The 16,996-nt window shown below is 53.5% G+C and overlaps 2 protein-coding genes across 2 annotated transcripts in view; one reads left to right on the top strand and one right to left on the bottom strand.

Moving 5' to 3' along the window:
- Positions 1 to 795: 795 nt before the first annotated feature.
- GLUL (glutamate-ammonia ligase) lies at positions 796 to 7,407 on the bottom strand. The gene is made up of 7 exons (XM_039555904.1): positions 7,304 to 7,407; positions 6,005 to 6,195; positions 4,662 to 4,823; positions 4,259 to 4,405; positions 3,720 to 3,847; positions 3,354 to 3,553; positions 796 to 2,448 (listed from the first exon to the last, which is right to left on the bottom strand). The coding sequence occupies exons 2-7, from the start codon at positions 6,168 to 6,170 to the stop codon at positions 2,130 to 2,132; spliced, it is 1,122 nt and encodes a 373-aa protein (XP_039411838.1). The 5' UTR covers positions 6,171 to 6,195; positions 7,304 to 7,407; the 3' UTR covers positions 796 to 2,129.
- RGSL1 (regulator of G protein signaling like 1) overlaps positions 6,687 to 16,996 on the top strand; it is a 26,121-nt gene continuing 15,811 nt past the window's right edge. Inside the window, exons 1-5 of the mRNA XM_039556135.1 lie at positions 6,687 to 7,052; positions 10,799 to 10,956; positions 11,593 to 11,682; positions 14,866 to 14,918; positions 16,616 to 16,918. Coding sequence (XP_039412069.1) covers positions 6,687 to 7,052; positions 10,799 to 10,956; positions 11,593 to 11,682; positions 14,866 to 14,918; positions 16,616 to 16,918 — 970 coding nt within the window. The remainder of the gene's footprint in view (positions 7,053 to 10,798; positions 10,957 to 11,592; positions 11,683 to 14,865; positions 14,919 to 16,615; positions 16,919 to 16,996) is intronic.

Genomic DNA, 16,996 nt, shown 5'->3' with positions numbered 1-16,996 from the left:
TTCTGGTCACACCCCACCCCACCAGGGCACAGGCACAGGGTAATTTTAGGACTGTGCTGAGGAAGGTGCTGCACCTTCAATGTTCCCCAGAAGGGAGATGCAGGAAAACAGTTGGTCCACAAAATTGTGAGAGCAGGAATGGCCTCATCAGCCCAGCAGGATGCTCAGGTACAGTTAATCTAGATTTAAAGGTGGGAATAGTTAAAGCATCCTCTCCTGAAGGAATCACCTCCTGGGGAGCTGAGGAATGGCACCACAAGCTCAATAAAGGACCACAAGAACAAAATGACACATTTCTACTGCCTTGGTTATTTTCCTAAATGACCAGGTTTATGCCAAAGGTGGATGAGCAGCATTTTCTCATTTCTCTCCCATTTTCTTTCTTAGGGAGGAGCAGGAAAGGGTCTTCTTCCACAAAGCCCCCTTTAAAATTAAGTTTGCTGGAGTTTTGTTTTCTGTAGGATTTCTATATCCTGTAGAACTTGTGAGGAGGAGGCTGGGGAAATGTACAACATCTGTACCAACCCCATAACCCTCCCTATAGACACTCACAAGCCCAGACCCTTTCCTATCCCAGAAGAATCCCATTCAAGCCACAGCTGGACCATCACTCACCAGAGAACCAACCACTGCTGACAAATTCCCATTTTCTGGAGAGCACACATGAATTGAAAGACCCCTGCCCCCCCCCAAAACACCCCACAAATGAAAAGCCACATCTACCCACTATCAGAGCCAAAATCCTTTCAAATGCTGAAGGCAACACACATACAAAAAGAGGCTGCAGAAGTCAGATTTAAGGTTTTGTTCTTTTTTTCTTTTATTACAAAAAAGAAAACCTATTCGGCAGAAGTCCAAATGCAACAGAATATAACTGGCACCATCTAAGATACCCAAGCGTAAAATCCCGGAACATTTGAACCCCCCAGCAGGAGCTGGGAGTGCCAGGGCTGGCTGGGAGGGACAGGTGGCCTCTCCCTTCCCCTCTCCTAGCCCCCTCCTCGCTGGATGGCAGGCAGCCCGCGAGAACCAGGCCACAACAGTGGCATCAACGGTCTCTGTAAAACCATTCAGTTGGAGAAACTAAGAACATTATGAAAAAAAAATTAAAACTTCTTCTTTTTTTTAGCCTTTATCAAAAGCCCTGCTTTAGTGACATGCTAGCCCTGCTGGACAGGTGACACACCCACAGCTCTATCTGGAACGCTGTTGACCAGTCAACTCTTGGTTCAGGACACCTTCCTCTCACTCTGAACGTGTCACGGCCACTCGAGTTACAGTGACAAATGCTTCTGCAGGCTTTTCACTCTGGGAACCCCTTCCTGCAAGCTCCACTCCATGCTTGAACAAATCTCATCTGAGTCTCCCTCCAAGCTCACCCTCAGTCCCACCTGGAGGCCTCCAACAGCATCTGCAAGAACTCTGCCTGCTCTGGCTGGATGAGGCATTGGAACATCATCTCTTTAAGAAAAAAACACTTCCATATATAATTTTTTTTTCCTGTTTTTATATTTAAATAGAAAAATACTACTTCACTCTGTGTTATGAGCCAGAGATCGGTTGACTTCCAGTGACAGAACCAAGAGTTCTCCTCAATGCTCCTATGCTGAACTTAATGCCAGAAGATTCCCAGAAACCTCAGAGTGGGCAAAGAGTGATGATCTCCCCATCATCTCCCCACACAGGCAGGAGCATATGCACAGCTCCCATCTTCCCTTCTCCACAGAAAGGCACCAACCTTAGAGAGCCATGAGTCTGCAGAGAGCCAGCAGTGGGGCTGACACCTCAAATCTGATTCTGTTTTAAGCCTTCTCCTCTCCTACTGGCTTTCTGCATGTGCAGTCTGTCCCTGGAAGCCACTGGATCCCATCCGATGTACACATGAATTAGACAAAAAAATAAAACAGTGGTTAAAAATTCTCTAACACCCTGTCCTCCTCTCATCTTCTGAAGAGTCAATGACAAACAGACATCGATAAAACTAAACCTGCCCTCCTCCCCACCTCAAGACAACAAGAGTTACTGAGACACAAAACATGTTATCTTGTACCCTTGGGATTACATCTAGAAGGGAAGTTTAGGGGCGTGGGGAGTGCGAGGGGAGGCGGTGTCTGTGGGGCGAAGTCTGCTTAGTTCTTGTACTCAAAAGGCTCGTCCCCAGTTTCATTGAGGAGACACGTGCGCACCAGGGCCTCTGTCACAGCGTAGGGGTCACAGTTGGCAGAGGGCCGGCGGTCCTCGAAGTAGCCCTTCTTCTCATGGCCCACATTGCGTGGGATGCGGATGCTGGCACCGCGGTTGGCCACGCCGGCGGAGAACTCATTGATGTTGGACGTCTCATGGAAGCCTGTCAGGCGCCTGGCATTGTCCAGTCCCCCCTTGGGGTCGTAGGCACGAATGTGGTACTGGTGGCGCTTGCTCAGCTTCTCAATGGCCTCCTCGATGTGCCTGTGGAGGGAGGGACAGGTGATGACAAAGTGAGGGACAGGATGAGCTGAACCCCTCTGGACTGTTGTGTCAAAGTGACACGAGATTAATTGCTGTCCCCAAGCCATTTCATGATGATGCCTTGTGCCCCACAACCCACTTGGCTGTTCATCCCAACACAGGGTTTCTCTCCACTCCTACTGCTGACCCAGGAAAAGAATCCTCATGGCCAAATCCCACAGGCTCCCTAGGGAGTGCTCTCTGTGACACACCACCAGTTAAACTTCCCACTTTCACCTGCTCTCAGAGCAGAGATCTCTCAACACTGGAGTTTCTACTAATGAAGCTCACAGAGTCATGGGCTGTCCCATTATCTCAGGGCATCACTAAGATTAAGGCAAGAAAACAGAGCTGCCAGGATGCATCCCTCCACATAGCTCCAGTGACACAGGATCCCTGGCTGCACTCAGCATACCAGTCCCATACAGGAACTCAGGGTTTGCATTTTTAGGATGTTGATCTTTAAGAAAACATGGCAGCCTTGCCTAGACAGAAACAAATGGTCTTTCATCATGGCTATAAAGAAATAATAAAAAATGGCCTGTGCTGAGTTTGTTTGTTTGTTCCCAGTACTGGCAGGTCAGGAACCAGACAGACTGTTACGGATAGTCGCATCCTGGCTGCCTGTACTTCCACCAGCAGTGGTTGAGCTGTACTGCTGGCTAAACTGCCCACCAAGCATCAATATGAGAATGTATCACTATAAAAAACACATATTAAAAAAAAAACAACACAAAAACAAACAACCAAAAAAACCCCATCCAGAAGAAAGACTCAGATATCATGCCAAGCACCAGAGCAACAATTCCTGTGTCATCCAAAGCATTGCAAAATCCTGTTGCCCAGTAAACAACTCAAACACTTACTTGAGACCTCCTTCTTCCCTCATGCTCTTGGTGCTGAAGTTGGTGTGGCAGCCAGCACCATTCCAGTTCCCAGGGATGGGCTTGGGATCAAAGGACACCACGACCCCAAAGTCCTCGCACACCCGGTGCAGGATGAAGCGCGCAATCCAGAGGTGATCCCCCATCTCAATCCCTTCACATGGTCCCACCTGGAACTCCCACTGCAAGGGAGGAGGCATCAGGGGCTCAGTTGGGTGGAGACAGGCACCTCCCACCCCCTGATCCTCGGCACAGCTACACAGCTCAGAGCAGGCAGACACAGCTCCTGTGGCCTGGGATTTTTCCATACTACTCTCTCACTCCATGAGGCATCTTAGAATGATGTACCTGGGCTGGCATCACTTCTGCGTTGGTTCCTCCAATTTTCACGCCTGCATAAAGGCATGCTCGGTAGTGGGCCTCCACAATGTCTCTGCCATAGGCTTTGTCTGCCCCTACACCGCAATAATATGGACCTGCAACAGCACAGGGGAACATCAGTCTCCACAGGGAAAAACGCTGACATTCAGTGAAGACTCAGCATGCACAGGGGAGAACTCTCCAAAGGCTTGGGGGGTGTGGAAAAATCCCAATATCTGTTTCTCATGGAAGAACTAGCAGAGCAGAACACCGATGGAGAGCAAGTTCCCCTGAGTTTAAGTCCCCTCCAGACCAACAAACCAAACAGCAAATTTGGATGCGGCCAATCCCCACCTCAGCCTTTCTGTAACAAATTTAATCTCATGGTTAGTTTTTGCCAATATCCCGCTTTCTACTGTCCACCTTCGGTTCTAAGAACACCTTGGATCCCTCAGCTCACCTGAAGCTGTACCACACAGAGTTCAATTCAAACACTCCTGACTTGGTCCAGGCTCCCGAAAGATTACCTTGGGGTCCAGGGAAGCCATTGGAAGGCCAGCCAAATGGATGTCCATCTGTCCCCAGGAGAGTGTACTCCTGCTCCATCCCAAACCAGGGGTGCTGGTTGGACACCATATCCATAATCCTCCGGCAGGTGTGCCGGAGATTTGACTCTGGAATGGAAAAGCGACACAAGGCTCATGAGCACCTGCACTCTCCATTTCCACCTTTTTTATAGTTTGAGTCCCAGCAGTGTTGAAGAATCCCAAGCCCAGCCCTTTGTCCATTACTTTGTTTGCCCTTTACTTTCAAAGCAGGGATTATTTCTGTGTCATGCTAAGGGCACAGACTGCACTTGGGCAGGTCTCCCATTCCCCTTCCCAGGAACACCACCTTCACCAGGAGAAGGGAGAAGATCCATTCATTCACCTGCAGACTGGCGGTTGTATTTGAAGACCTCACAGAGAACAAGTTTATTGGGGTCCTTGCGGAAAGGGTCCCGAAACATGGCAGCAGGTCGCAGGTACATGTCACTGTTGGAGCCTTCGGACTGGTAGGTGCTGGAGCCATCAAAATTCCACTCAGGGAGATCTGGAGCAAAGAAAGGAACCAGCCACAGTGACCCAGGGTCCCTAGTCCCCAGGATGGGCTCCCTGCCACCCTCCAGTAAGACAGAGGTGAAGATGCTCATAGAGAATAGGCCTGCAATAGGTTTAGTCCCAGCTCAGCTGATTTTGTTCCAAGTGGGGGAAGCAAAAAAAACCCCAAAGCCAGCAAAAAAGTGTAGGAGTGAAACTCCCCTGCCACCCTGGGAAATAACAAGTTGCTGGGCTGCTGGCCAAGCCTGAGTGAACAGAGTAGCACTGAGAACATTTCCCATGTCACAACAACCACAGGGATGAGCAAAGCACCCATTTCCCTCAGCTGGGGAAAGGCAGACCACAAGCCATCTTCCAGCTATGGGAATGAGGAGAGCCATGGAATACCCTCATTCATGCTACATGGCCTGAAGAAGGTGAGAAGGCAAATCATATAGAGGTGGAATCTCATATGGAAAGGGAGTGTGGCCAGCATGGCCCCTCATCCACCCCTCTATGCTGAGCCCTGCCCTTCAGGTCAAAGCCCAGAACTCCACCCAGGCAATGTTATCTCCTCAATATCCCAGGGGGAAAGAGGGAGGATGGGAAGCACAAAGATTTCAAAAGAGCTGTGCCAACCACTCCCTCAAAGGGAAAAGGAGGGAGGGGAAAAGAAAAAAAAAAAAAGGAAAGAAAAAAGATAATTCTGCTCAGTCACACACAGTATTTTCATTTCATAACTGTCTCCAGCCAGCTCCATGGCAACCTGGGGAAAATCCTAATGCTATTATTGTGTAAGCTGGGACTGTTTGTTCTGAGGGACACAAGCTCTTAATTACACCGGATAGCTCCATTCTTTCCCCTGCACTTTCTTCTGCCAAACTACTTCCGGCCAAAACGAGTACTTGAGAGTCAATGGGCAGCTGAGCCCCTGCCAACAGCCCCCAACCCCTGCCAACAGCCCCTCCACGGCAGGGACAGCACCAAGGATGGGCTCCCAACCCCAGGCACCTTCCCAAAACTCCACATCTGGAAAGCTGGGAACGCTCCCCTGTGGTATCTGGGGAGAGATAACTGAAAGGGCATGAGAAGGAATGTCTTCCCTAAAAACCATCCTTCTGCCATAGGAAGAGAGAAGTGGCATCCTTCCTTCACTTGGTGAGTCTACTACGAGTCCTGCACCTCCCCTCTCACCTTCCAGGCTCTTGGGCTCATGGTCCAGTGTGCGGGTTTTGCAGCGGAGGTGCTCTCCTGTGCCATCGATCCAGATATACATGGCCTGGACCTTCTCCCCCTGTGGCAGCTTCATGTACATGTGCTTGATGGCTTTGCTCAGGTGGGAGCTCGCTGAGGTGGCCATGGCTGCAGTCCTCACAAGGGGGTTCCTGCAGGGGGGAATCAGAAACAGCCCCAGCTGTGAGCCCTTCCTGCACTCCCACATTTTTCAGCCCCCCAGTCCAGGGAGGAGCACAAAACAGCTCAGCCACAGGGCTGGCTGCCATCTCCAGTGGTTCCATGTCATTTCTCAGGGACAACACACAGCAGCTCAGGCAGATGCCAGCAGCCAGGAAAGCCCTACTCCAGAAGCCCTTCAAAGAGTCCCATTAATCCCCAAACTCCTGCTAATAAACCAGTGCAACAGACTTCCAAAGGGGTCCGTAGCCCCATGTGAACTTTTCATCTCCACATTCTGCTCCGGAGCAAGGCTAATGTAAGGAAAGCTTAGCTAGGGCTTTCTTAATAAATCTGCTTCATCGAGGAGGGCTTTTCTGCCCCAGCTGCCTTCTCAGCCCGGCTGAGGTTATCCAAGCCCGGTCCCAGGGCAGCAGGAAAAGCAACAGGCAGCACATGCGAGCCCTGAGTACCCCAGGCAGCGATGGGGAGGCCGGATGGGCCGGAGTGGCTCTGGAACCAGTCGGTGGGGGCTGCAGCATCCCCAGAGCTCTGGGAGCCAGGCTCCCAGCGCCAGCCAGCCCATTCGTATCTGACCCACAGCAGCCAGGCTCCATGCGTGTTTTCCAAGGAGCTTAGAAATGCCAACAGTTTGGAAATGCGGACTGACTTGGGAAGTCGCTCCAACATCCCGTTCGCCTGCGGAGGGGCTCGGGATGAGCCCTCCTCAGCCCACCCCGCTGCGGCTCCCAACGCGCCCACTGCCCTGCCAGAAACATCCCCTACGCGTGCATCTCCTGGCAGTGAGAGAGTCCCTGCGCTCCAGGAGCAGCTGAACAGCCTCCTGGGGGTAAAAAAAAAAACCAAAAAAAAACCAAACAACCAAACAAAACTGCAAAGGGAATGTTTTCAACAGAAAACTCGAGCTTCCACTTCCGCCCCGCCCCCCAATTCTCCCCGTCCCTAAAGGAGGAATTTTCCCTTGCAAGGTCTGGCCGCCGGAAGCCCCCGGGCTGCCTCCCCTGCCGTCCCCGGGGGACTGCGGCGGGTGGCGGCCAGCGTTACCCCTCCCCCGTTCCTGTATCCCCCCCGGGCCGGTACCTGGGCTCGGCAAGCGACTGCAGGCTGGCGCCGGGCTCCCACACTCGGCTCCCAGGGCCGCGCCCGCCGCCCCTTTATTGAGGAGCAGCGCCGGCCCCGCCGCACGGATTGGGCAGCGGGGCGGGACAGGGGGGACCCGGGAGGGGGGACAGGGCCACCACGCCGCCTCCCTCCTCGTCCTCCTCGTCATCCTCCTGCTACGGCGGCATCGCGGCTCGGCCGCCCCCGACAAAGGGGGGAACACCGCCGCTTCGCCCCGTAGTCGGTTGGAGGGGGTGGGTGGGTGCAGAAAGCAGAGGGAAAAGGGGGCAGAAAGTGGAGGGTTTGGGTGGGTTTTGGGTCTTTTTAACAACGCTCCCGATCGGAAAAACAACCGCGTGTCCCTGGGCAGGCGGGAGCGGATCCAGGGCTTTCCGCAGCGTTTACATTAGCGGCTGCCTTGGCATAGCTCGCAGGGATGGAAACCGGCTGCCCCGGGAAAATGGGGGGAGAGAGGGAGGGACCGGAGCTCCAAGCCCCGGGCACAGGCTTTGGCTTGGTGCCCACTCTTAGGAGGGGGACAAGAGCTTCTCCTCCTTGGAGCAGGTCACAGCCTGCTTCAAGCACGTGGATTTGCAGACCCTCGCTCCAAGGCACAGGATCCGTCACTGTCATTCGAGGGAGGAGAAATCCTCCAGGTCCACCATGGGAGCACCCACTCAGCACCCAGCAAACCGCAGCCACTGCCCAGTATTTTTCCACCCCGCTTTGTCGCTTGTCCCAACTCCTGCAACTCTGTGCAACTTCCAGCCCGGATCCAAGGGGCAGGAGAGCCACGCCAGCACGAGCAGACGGAGCTGCCACCCTGTGTGCACACGCTGAAGGCACACGCAGGTCCCAGACCAAGCACACGCCACCCACACGCCTGCCACGGGACCACAGGACCCTGCTCTGTCTCACGCCAGCCTCGGGGAGATGGCACCAAAACTCCCTCCTGGCTATCACAGCCAACCTACCGCGGACACAGCCATTGTACAGCCAGAATCCAGAGGGAAAATGGCCAGGCAGAACCGGATCCTCAGGCGGGAGGAGGTGGAAGTGCTGGCTAAAACCACGCTTTGATTTATTGCCTATCTCAAGAGCCAGATCTCCACCCTCCCTGGGGGGACAACTTGGCTCATTCCTCACCACCGCCTTGGAGCAGCCATTAGTATGTGGTAATTCCCCGAGGCTGTCCAGAACAAGGTGAAATTCAGGTGTTTTCCTCCTCCTGGAATTGCTTGGGCAAGGCAGAGCCACCGAGCATTGCCAACAACCTCCCCTCAGCACTCCAGAAAGTGCCTCCTGCCAGCACCCCAGTTCGGGCACCCTGTGCACAGAGAAATGGTTTCAACATACAAAAAACCGTGACATTTTATCCACAGAAATGAGCTCAGGATCTCATGTTCAGCCCAAGTTCAGCTGTGGTCACCCAAATCTAACAGCTCAGCTGAAGCAAAAGGAAGCAGAGCAGGAGCTGCTGCCGAGGCCCAAAATAGCTCCCATAAAGGGGAGCTGTCAAGCCACAGGCAACGTAAAGCAGTGTTCAGCCTCTTCCCTAGGTTTGTTGAGTGTTTCTTTAATCGGGACACTGAAAGCTCCGATAGCTCCAAATTCTTGGAATTACTCTTGCTACCTGTTAATTTCCCAAACTTTGTCCACCAGACCTGGCTCCAAATAAGCCCAGGTGAAGCCTCTGTGCAGTGGGCTGAACCTCGTGCTATCCAAGCCTCGGGGCTAGGCAGCTCCAGCCAACCCTGAAGGGAAGTGGGGAGCGAAGGCAGCTTGGCAATGTAAACATCTCCTCTCCATCCCAAAAATCCATGCCGGGCAGCAAACCTCAGCCTGGGAGAGACTCCCAGGGTGGGCAAGGGTGTGATGGCGGGGGTGGGAGGATGGAGCTGCCAGCCCCGGGAGGGTTTGGTGGCTGGCTCATACACAAGCCCCTGTGCTCACCTTGCACAAGTTGTTTACGAGCCAGCGGAGAAGCGGCAGCCGCGGACCCAGCGCCCTCTCCCGGGAAGCGTTCCGGGGCCGCCTCGCTGGGCTCACACGGCTTGTTTACCGCCTGCTTTCCTTCCCCTCCTCCCTTTCCAGCCTGGCTTTTTGTTTTTTGGGGGAAAGCGCGCTCAGGCTGTGCCTTCGCCCAGCTGCGTGCTCCAGTGACGGTCGCTGTAGCCGACAAAACCCTCCTCGGGGAGCTGGGGAGGGCTTGGTGCCAACAGGTGACACGACCCACAAATAGATTTAAATCCGTCTTCAAAGGGCCCTGTGCCACACGTGCAGCCAGAGGGTGAGACAATGTCCTGCTCCAGGGGCGAATCCCAACTGGCACAGGCTTTTCCTTCTTCCTCCTATTAATTTGTGGGAACACCTTTATTTGCCTGGCCCGGCACTTCTTGCCAGCACAGTTATATATCTTGAGAGAAGTGCCAAGGTTTGAAAGCTGTGAGGTTGGTGAGCTGCAAGGGTCGGGCAGGCTGGACTTTGCAGCCTGCTGCCTCCAAGGGACAGGGCACAGCTGGGTCCCTGCACTCTCCTGGGAAGGTTTGGGGACCAGGATGAGTTTCTCACAGGTAGCATGGGACATGCCTGCCCTTTTCCAACTCCAGCCAGCAGCCAGGCAGTAAAGGATCATGGCTTCCCTTTCCACTGTGCCTTGCTGGGGCTGCTGTGACCTATCCCTCTCCTCCATTTGGGAATGCCTTAAAATGCAGACAGGTCACATCATTGAGGGGTAGGGCGGGCAGGAGGAGGGGGGGGAAAGAGGAGGGTGGCAACTTGAGGGTTAAATAGACAGGATGTGAAATTTCCCTGTGGCTCAGGCCCTGGGGCAGGTGGCTGATGGCTTTGCTCCTGCAATGCTGGGAGTTTCCCAGCACCCTGGGGATATCTCCAAGGGTTGCTCCTCACCACAGATACTGGGATCTCAAGCCCAACAGATTGCAGACCTGGACTGCTAAGCCCAAATAGCCATTTGTTTTTCACCAGCACTAAAAAAAAAATTCTGAAGTAGAAAGGAATGCTTTTTTTTTCCCAACATGGATGTCACACAGGGAGGAGGAATTGCCCATTTTGTTGTGATGGTTAGGTCCCAGGAGGAAGCTGGACACACCCAAAATGCCCCAGCCCCAGCAATGGTACAGCTAGGAGGGAGGAGGGATGGGCATAACATCATGGAATCACAGAATGGTTTGCTTTGGAAGGGACTTGAAGGTCATCTAGTCCAACCCCCTGCAATGAGCAGGAACATCTTCAGTATCTCTCCTCTCCCCATGCCCAACAGTCAATTCGTTCCTAAATTGAGCTATACCACTTTCAGAGCCATCCAAGGAAGTGCTTTGGGCTAGGAGGTTCTACATAAGGAACTGAACTACACTCAAGTGAGACCAGCCATGGGCTGGGTGTCCTGATGTTGCATCACCTCCATCTCTGCCCACCACTGGGCACAGCTGCCTCTGCTTGGACCCATGACAGTGCGTCCTGGTGGGCTCCCAAGATGCTCCCAGGCTGGGAGACCTGGAGATGCAGCATGTTTTACCCATGATTAACAACAGGAGGACTGGAAAAATCAACCTAACGCCTGAGCAAGTGCTTAGTTCCAAAGTGACTGAGGACAGGGAGTTCACCGTGGGGTGGGGGAATGAGTGCACTGGGAGGACTGACCTTGTGCAAGCAGCAGTGGCCAACTGATCTCCCCCAGAGTGCTGCAGGAGGCTGACGAAACCCCCCAAGGCAGGTAGGCAGTAGCTGCTGGCCCTGGCTGTGAGCAAACATTGCACGCTCCGCAGCAGACCCATGCTCCCTTTGAAGATGCTGCCAGGGTCAAGGGTAGCTGCAGGCTGGTGGCCAGAGGGCTTTCAGCTTTCCAGAGCAGATCACCTGGGCTGCACCAAAGGGCAATTTAGGAAAGCAAATTAATAAGTGAAAACGTGCAGAGGCACATGCAGAGTGGAAAAAAAAAACCTCCCTCCCCATGGAGCTCCCCAGACCACACACCAGGAAGCACGGAGGGAAGACGGACCTTGGGGCACAGCACCCAGGACAGCCTCATGCAACCCCCCAGATGCTGCCACCTCCCTCCCCACCCCTTTCTCAGCCACCTGGGTGCCTGTCCCCGTGCCCACCACCCACCTTGTCATCCCTCCCAGGAGCCCATGGCATTGCTCCATGCCCCAGCAGCCCTTTGCACGGCTCCCCCTGCTTGCTCTGGGAGATCCAGTGGCATTCCCGGCAGGCAGCCCCTACCTGCTGCCGGCTGTGCTCCACAGACTTTGCACGGGGCCGAGCGCCTTCCCCGAGCACGTGCTCAACTTCAACAGCGCCGGGGGGAAGCTGGAAGATGAGAACGTCAGGGGCAGGTGAGATTTGAGACCTAGAAATTGCTTGGCTCAGTTTGTTCTGTACAAGAGTGGAGAATATCCCAGGGAGAACTCAGCACATGACTTTTCCCTGAAGCTGAAAGTTGGTCACACTGTGCATTGATTGGCAGGGTTGTTTTTGTTGGGATTCCTCCCCCCCCCCTTTTTTTTTTATTAGCACTGTTCACACTGTTAAATACACTCCCAGCCAGGTTGAGGCTGTGTTAGCTGTGGCTGGCACATTAATTTCAGCCTAACACACTTCACAGCTCCATAAGTGAGAGTACAGAAATCCTAAAACCACTGCCTAAGTGGATTAAGCGGTGAATCCGGGCCTGACATTTTAAATTATAAAAGGTAACAGCAAAGTGCTGCTGCCCATGTCCCTCCCTTATGGCTGAATTAAGTCCCTGTCCTGCCACAACACAACCTGGGCTGCTGAAGCCAACAGCCCCAGACACTCGGATAAGGTTATACCAGTGGTTCTGCTTCAGCTGGAGGAGAGATAAGTGAAGGCAGAGCCTGCCACAGGGGCTGTCAGGTGTAAAAGACAGAGCCCAGCCTGCATGGACAGTCCCAAGCAAGGAAACCACAGACAGATGGCAACAGGCTCAAAAATACTCCTGAAGGGAGCACCAGTGTTGTCCTTGCTGAGCAAACAAATCTTATGCACTCAGGAGACTGAGCATGAAAATCACATATAAAAAGTAATTGTAATATGTTCAAGAAAGGAATGAATATTTAAGGCTGAACTGGAATTCCTCAGGCCTTGGTCAACTCCAGTTTTAAGGTGCTGTGGGCCCAATGTCCTATAAACTATTCATATGAAAACAGGATGAGGCTGTACAGGGGGAAAACAATCCCAAGTCTTCCCCGAAAAGCTCATGGTGGGGATATAATACTTATGTGTACACAGGCTGGAGTTTCCCAGATTGCTGGGGCTCCAGACCATCAGCCAGAACCAGAAGCAATGCTGAGGTGTTTGGGGTGGGGGGGAACAACCCCCACCCTCCTGATGGCACCAAAAGGCACAGGCTGGGCTGCTGGGGGAGGCTGTGAGTGGCCAGTGACCACAGGCAGTGAGGCTGATATTGTTTGGGCAGCCTTGGACTTTGCCACCATGGGGAGCAGTGCCAACTGATGTTGGGCAAGGATAAAAATCCCAGCCCCATCCCCTCTGCCCTGGGAACGTGAGACTCTGCCACTGGTCACCTCAGGTCTGCCAAGGGAGGGCTGCTCCCCACGCCAGGGACAGGGGAAATGGGTGATTGAGGCTGGGGCAAGGGGGGAGCAAAGCCCTCCTGATGTGTTTGATGTTGCAACTCTGCCCTTACCTTTTTTATGGAGTCCAGCCACTCCAAGGTTCCTTCTAAATCTGGGCTGTGCTCATGTGTCCACTTCTTTTTAAAAACCTTTTTGGTTTTTCCTAAATAGCCACCCAGCTTATGTGAGCTCCTCTTGTGAGGAGACAATGTGCCTTGGGAAAACCTGGGAAGCTGCAGTCTGAGCAGACTCCATCCTGCCAAACCTCTTGGGGTCTCCTCTTGGGGAGAAACTCCATGGAAATGGCCCTGTGCCCTCCCACAGTAACCATGTTGGCCTGTTCCTGCTCACAACTTTAGTCCTTTCCTGGCAGAAGCCATCACAGTCCCACTGAGGTCAGTCCAGAGATGGATGAGCACCCAAGGAGCTACCCCAGCCTCTGAGGATCCTACTGGGCATCTGCTCAGTTGCCAACTGGAAAATGTTTGTTGTTTTTTTTTTTTTCTCATTATGACCTTTCTCTGAGGACTTTTGAGTCTTTTAAGTGTGAGACAGCCACCACTCCAGCTCATTCCTAGCCCCCCTCTCATCTCTTGGGGTCAGCAGCATAAATCTTTATGGATCCATGATCAGAGCTACTCCTCCCCTGGGTCTTCCACAACTCCTTTCCACAGCTGGGCCTGGCACCACTGGACAAGCAGGTGTTTTGTGGCTCACGGCTGCCCACATCAGTTTGGTTTTTGGCACAGTAACCAGCCCATGTGGCTGGGCTGTGGCCGAAGGAAGGTGAGTATACATCCCCAAGAGGCTGTGCCAGTGCCAGTAGCCCAGCACTGTCCCCCTGGGGTTCCCAGCACCAGCTCCACAATTAATTTGGAACTGTCCCTGTATTCATTGGCACTGTCACAAGCTGCTTGCTGAGATGCAGAGCTCTGATGCTGCTGGGAACAGCTTCACATTCCTGATTTGACAGCACCACCTCGTGAGGTGGGGACACTGTGGGACACTGTCCTTCCCCTCTGCTGCCTGTGCAGACCGTAGGTGACCCCAGGTCTGGCACCACAGCATTATAAAGAGCAGGATCAAGTACCCACCTGGGGAGCAGATTCCTCCTCCTGCCAGGGAAACAGGTCACTCCTGCTGCAAGAACGGGTTCCTTCTTTTTCTCCTTCTCTTCCAACTGGAGGTTCTCCAAGGTTGAGTCTCAGGCCCAGCTCTGATGAAGCAAGACAGCTGATAAGAAATGTGGGGTTGGTCTGTTTGGAGCAGACACAGTGGGGTCTCCTGTGAAATTTCCATCCCAGGCTGAGCAGATGCACTGACAGCAACCACACTCAGTGCCAAGGTGCCACCAAGAACCTGCTTTGAAGGCAAGAAGTTTGCCCAAGCAGGGAGGGGGGAAGGGTTTCATTTTAGGACTGCCAAAGTGTGACTGCAGGGGATTTAAAAAGTGACATTTCACATAGTCACAGGATGGGTAAGGTCAGAAGGGACTACTGGACATCACCTGGTCCAGCATCTCAGCTCAAGCAGGGGCGCCTGAGCACAGTACTGAGGATTGTGCCCAGATGGTTCTCAAATAGCTCCAGTAAGGGAGACTCCACCACCTCTCAGGGCAACCTGTTCCAGTGCTCAGTCACCATCACAGTAAAGAAGTTTTTCCTCATGTTCAGGTGGGAATTCCTCTGTTCCAATTTCTGCTCATCCTGTTGCTCAGCACCACTGAGAAGAGCCTGGCTCCATCCTCTGGACATCCCCCTTTCAGGCACATACAGACACTGATCAGATCCTCTCTCAGTATTCTCCTCTGCAGGCTAAGCAGGCCTAGAGGACAGCCAGGAGGGAAGTGCTGAGAGCCTTGTGGTCCCCAAGAGCCCTGCAGCCCCCCAGGAGTCACCAGAACATGTGTGTCACAATCAGGGTGGCACTTCGGAACACAGCACCGGAACACAACACCATCATGATGACTGCTGGTGAGTTACCCTCTGCTAGGGGCTTTAGCCCTCTAAACACACCCCAAAAGGTGGACAAAGTGGGATAAAAAAACAGTATTAAGCTTTGAAATATGGGTCCTCCCTGTAACACAGCCATGCCTTCATGGAAGAGGACATTTGCAAGGGCATCCACCCACCAGCAGGCTGATGCCAGCCCATCTTTTTACATCCAGATCTTTCAGACTTAAATAAAACTTCACAGGGTAGTGGGAGGTGTTGGGCACTGACACTTGCATTGAGTCTTGGGTGGATAAGGTGGGTGATGCCCAGTGTCTTGGTAAGGCAGAGAAGCACATCTTGTGCCCTCCACCCACAGCACCTCCCTTCTCCTGCCCTATGGATGCCACCACATTTGTGCCCAGCCTCTATGAACCACATACCTTTGCTACTTAGGAGGCTGCCATTCAAACTTCCCAGCTCCTGCATGCTGCTGGACCTGCAGGTGCTTTCCAAACAGCCTGTGCCACCCATCCCAAAACACATTTCACAGACTGTCCCAGCTCCAAATCCTCCCATGTGTGCACAGGACAAGCTTGTACCACATATCCCCTAAAGCTGATTCCCCCTCAAAACTCCTTTGGCTCACATTGATGTCACAGCTGGCAACACAAAGCCCAGATAACTTTCTCTTCTCCCCTTGTAGCATCCATAGCCTCCATGGACATGGGGCGGCTGCTGCGAGATCATGTTTTTGTTGACTTTTTCAACACCTTTTTGAACCTTCCTGTAAGTCCACTCTGCACCATAAAACCTGGGACCTTTCAGAGCTCTCCTTAGGTGAACTGTCTGTGGCATTAGAGGCCCCAGGAATACTGGGACTACACCACATACAGGCTGAAAAATGAGGGAAACCTGAGGATCTCAGCTTGGAGATAGAAGTCTAAAAGGGAATTCGATGCCCTTCTCTGTAGTGGGAACTAACTAGAACAGCTAGGCTCTGGGCTCCTCTGCCACCCTCCATCTCTGTCTGCTCTCCCTTTCCATTTTGATCCAGGTTTTTGGCCAGACACCCATTTACATCAGTGGCATGGGCCGGTGGTACCTGTGGCCAGAGCTGCCGAGCCACCTGGTGAGAACATGCCCCTTGTTAGGAGGGAGGAGGGGGAGGAGGAGGGAGGAAGAGCACAGGGCAGGGGAGGGAAGGAGCCGGTTTCTCATCGCCAAGGCCCCTCCCTGGCTCTCCTGTTCGTGCAGCTGGGGGATCATTTCAAACTCAGGCGTCATTTCGCTTTTAAGCCCTGGGCGGAGCACAAGCCATTTAAAGTCCTGCTGCAGTTTATGGGGTCTATCTATGAACACCGAGATCTGGAGCGAAGAAGAGCATGTGTGGTGGCAGAGAAGGACACAAACATCAGCCCCTTGTCCTGTATTCCTCCTGAATTCAACAGGAGTGAAGCCCTGTTGATCACCAGGCTGGCTCAGCCCTCTCCACGCGCGTCCCCGTTCCCCACAGCCGCCAGCGCCGCTTGCAGCGCTCAGATCCCAAAGCAAAAGGGAACCTGCTTCTCTGGCAGCTCCCGGGAATCTGCCATGCCTCCCTGCCTGGGCTCTGGGAAGGCGTGCAGGCTGCTAGGAGAGGCAGCCTCGCTGGAAGCACTGCAGCAGCCGTGCAGCGCCGGGGCTCCCACGTTTGTAGGCACAGCTTTTGGGGACACAAGCAGGGACTATAACTTGAGTATCCCCCTTCTGCCTCAGCATCAGGGTGGCTTTTATCGCCATAAAGCAACAGGGCGCCTTCCCCACCCCCTTCCCCTGTAGCAGGGACCTGTTACTCACCCTAATCCCCGGGCAGGAGCCGGCTCCTTCCCCACAGCTAATCCTCTCCTTGGGCACGGGGTTCGCAACGCAGGATCCCAGCCCGGCGGCTTTACTGGCTTGGCTGGAAAAGCACCGACTGCCTCACTTCTGCAAATCCAGCCTGTGCCTCCACCTCGTCCTCTGCCAGAAGCTCCTGGGTTTCATTCGCTCGGTGGAAGCAGGTGAGTCATCGCGGCATGGAGGAAATCGGATCGGCTTCTCCTCTGCAGCTGGGCTTCCTCTCTCCGGGGCTGTCACTG

This window comes from Corvus cornix, chromosome 8 (assembly GCF_000738735.6).
Source record: "Corvus cornix cornix isolate S_Up_H32 chromosome 8, ASM73873v5, whole genome shotgun sequence".
Lineage (NCBI taxonomy): Eukaryota > Metazoa > Chordata > Aves > Passeriformes > Corvidae > Corvus > Corvus cornix.
The sequence above is the reverse complement of the archived record's forward strand: the minus strand, read 5'-3'. Positions and strand labels throughout refer to the sequence as shown.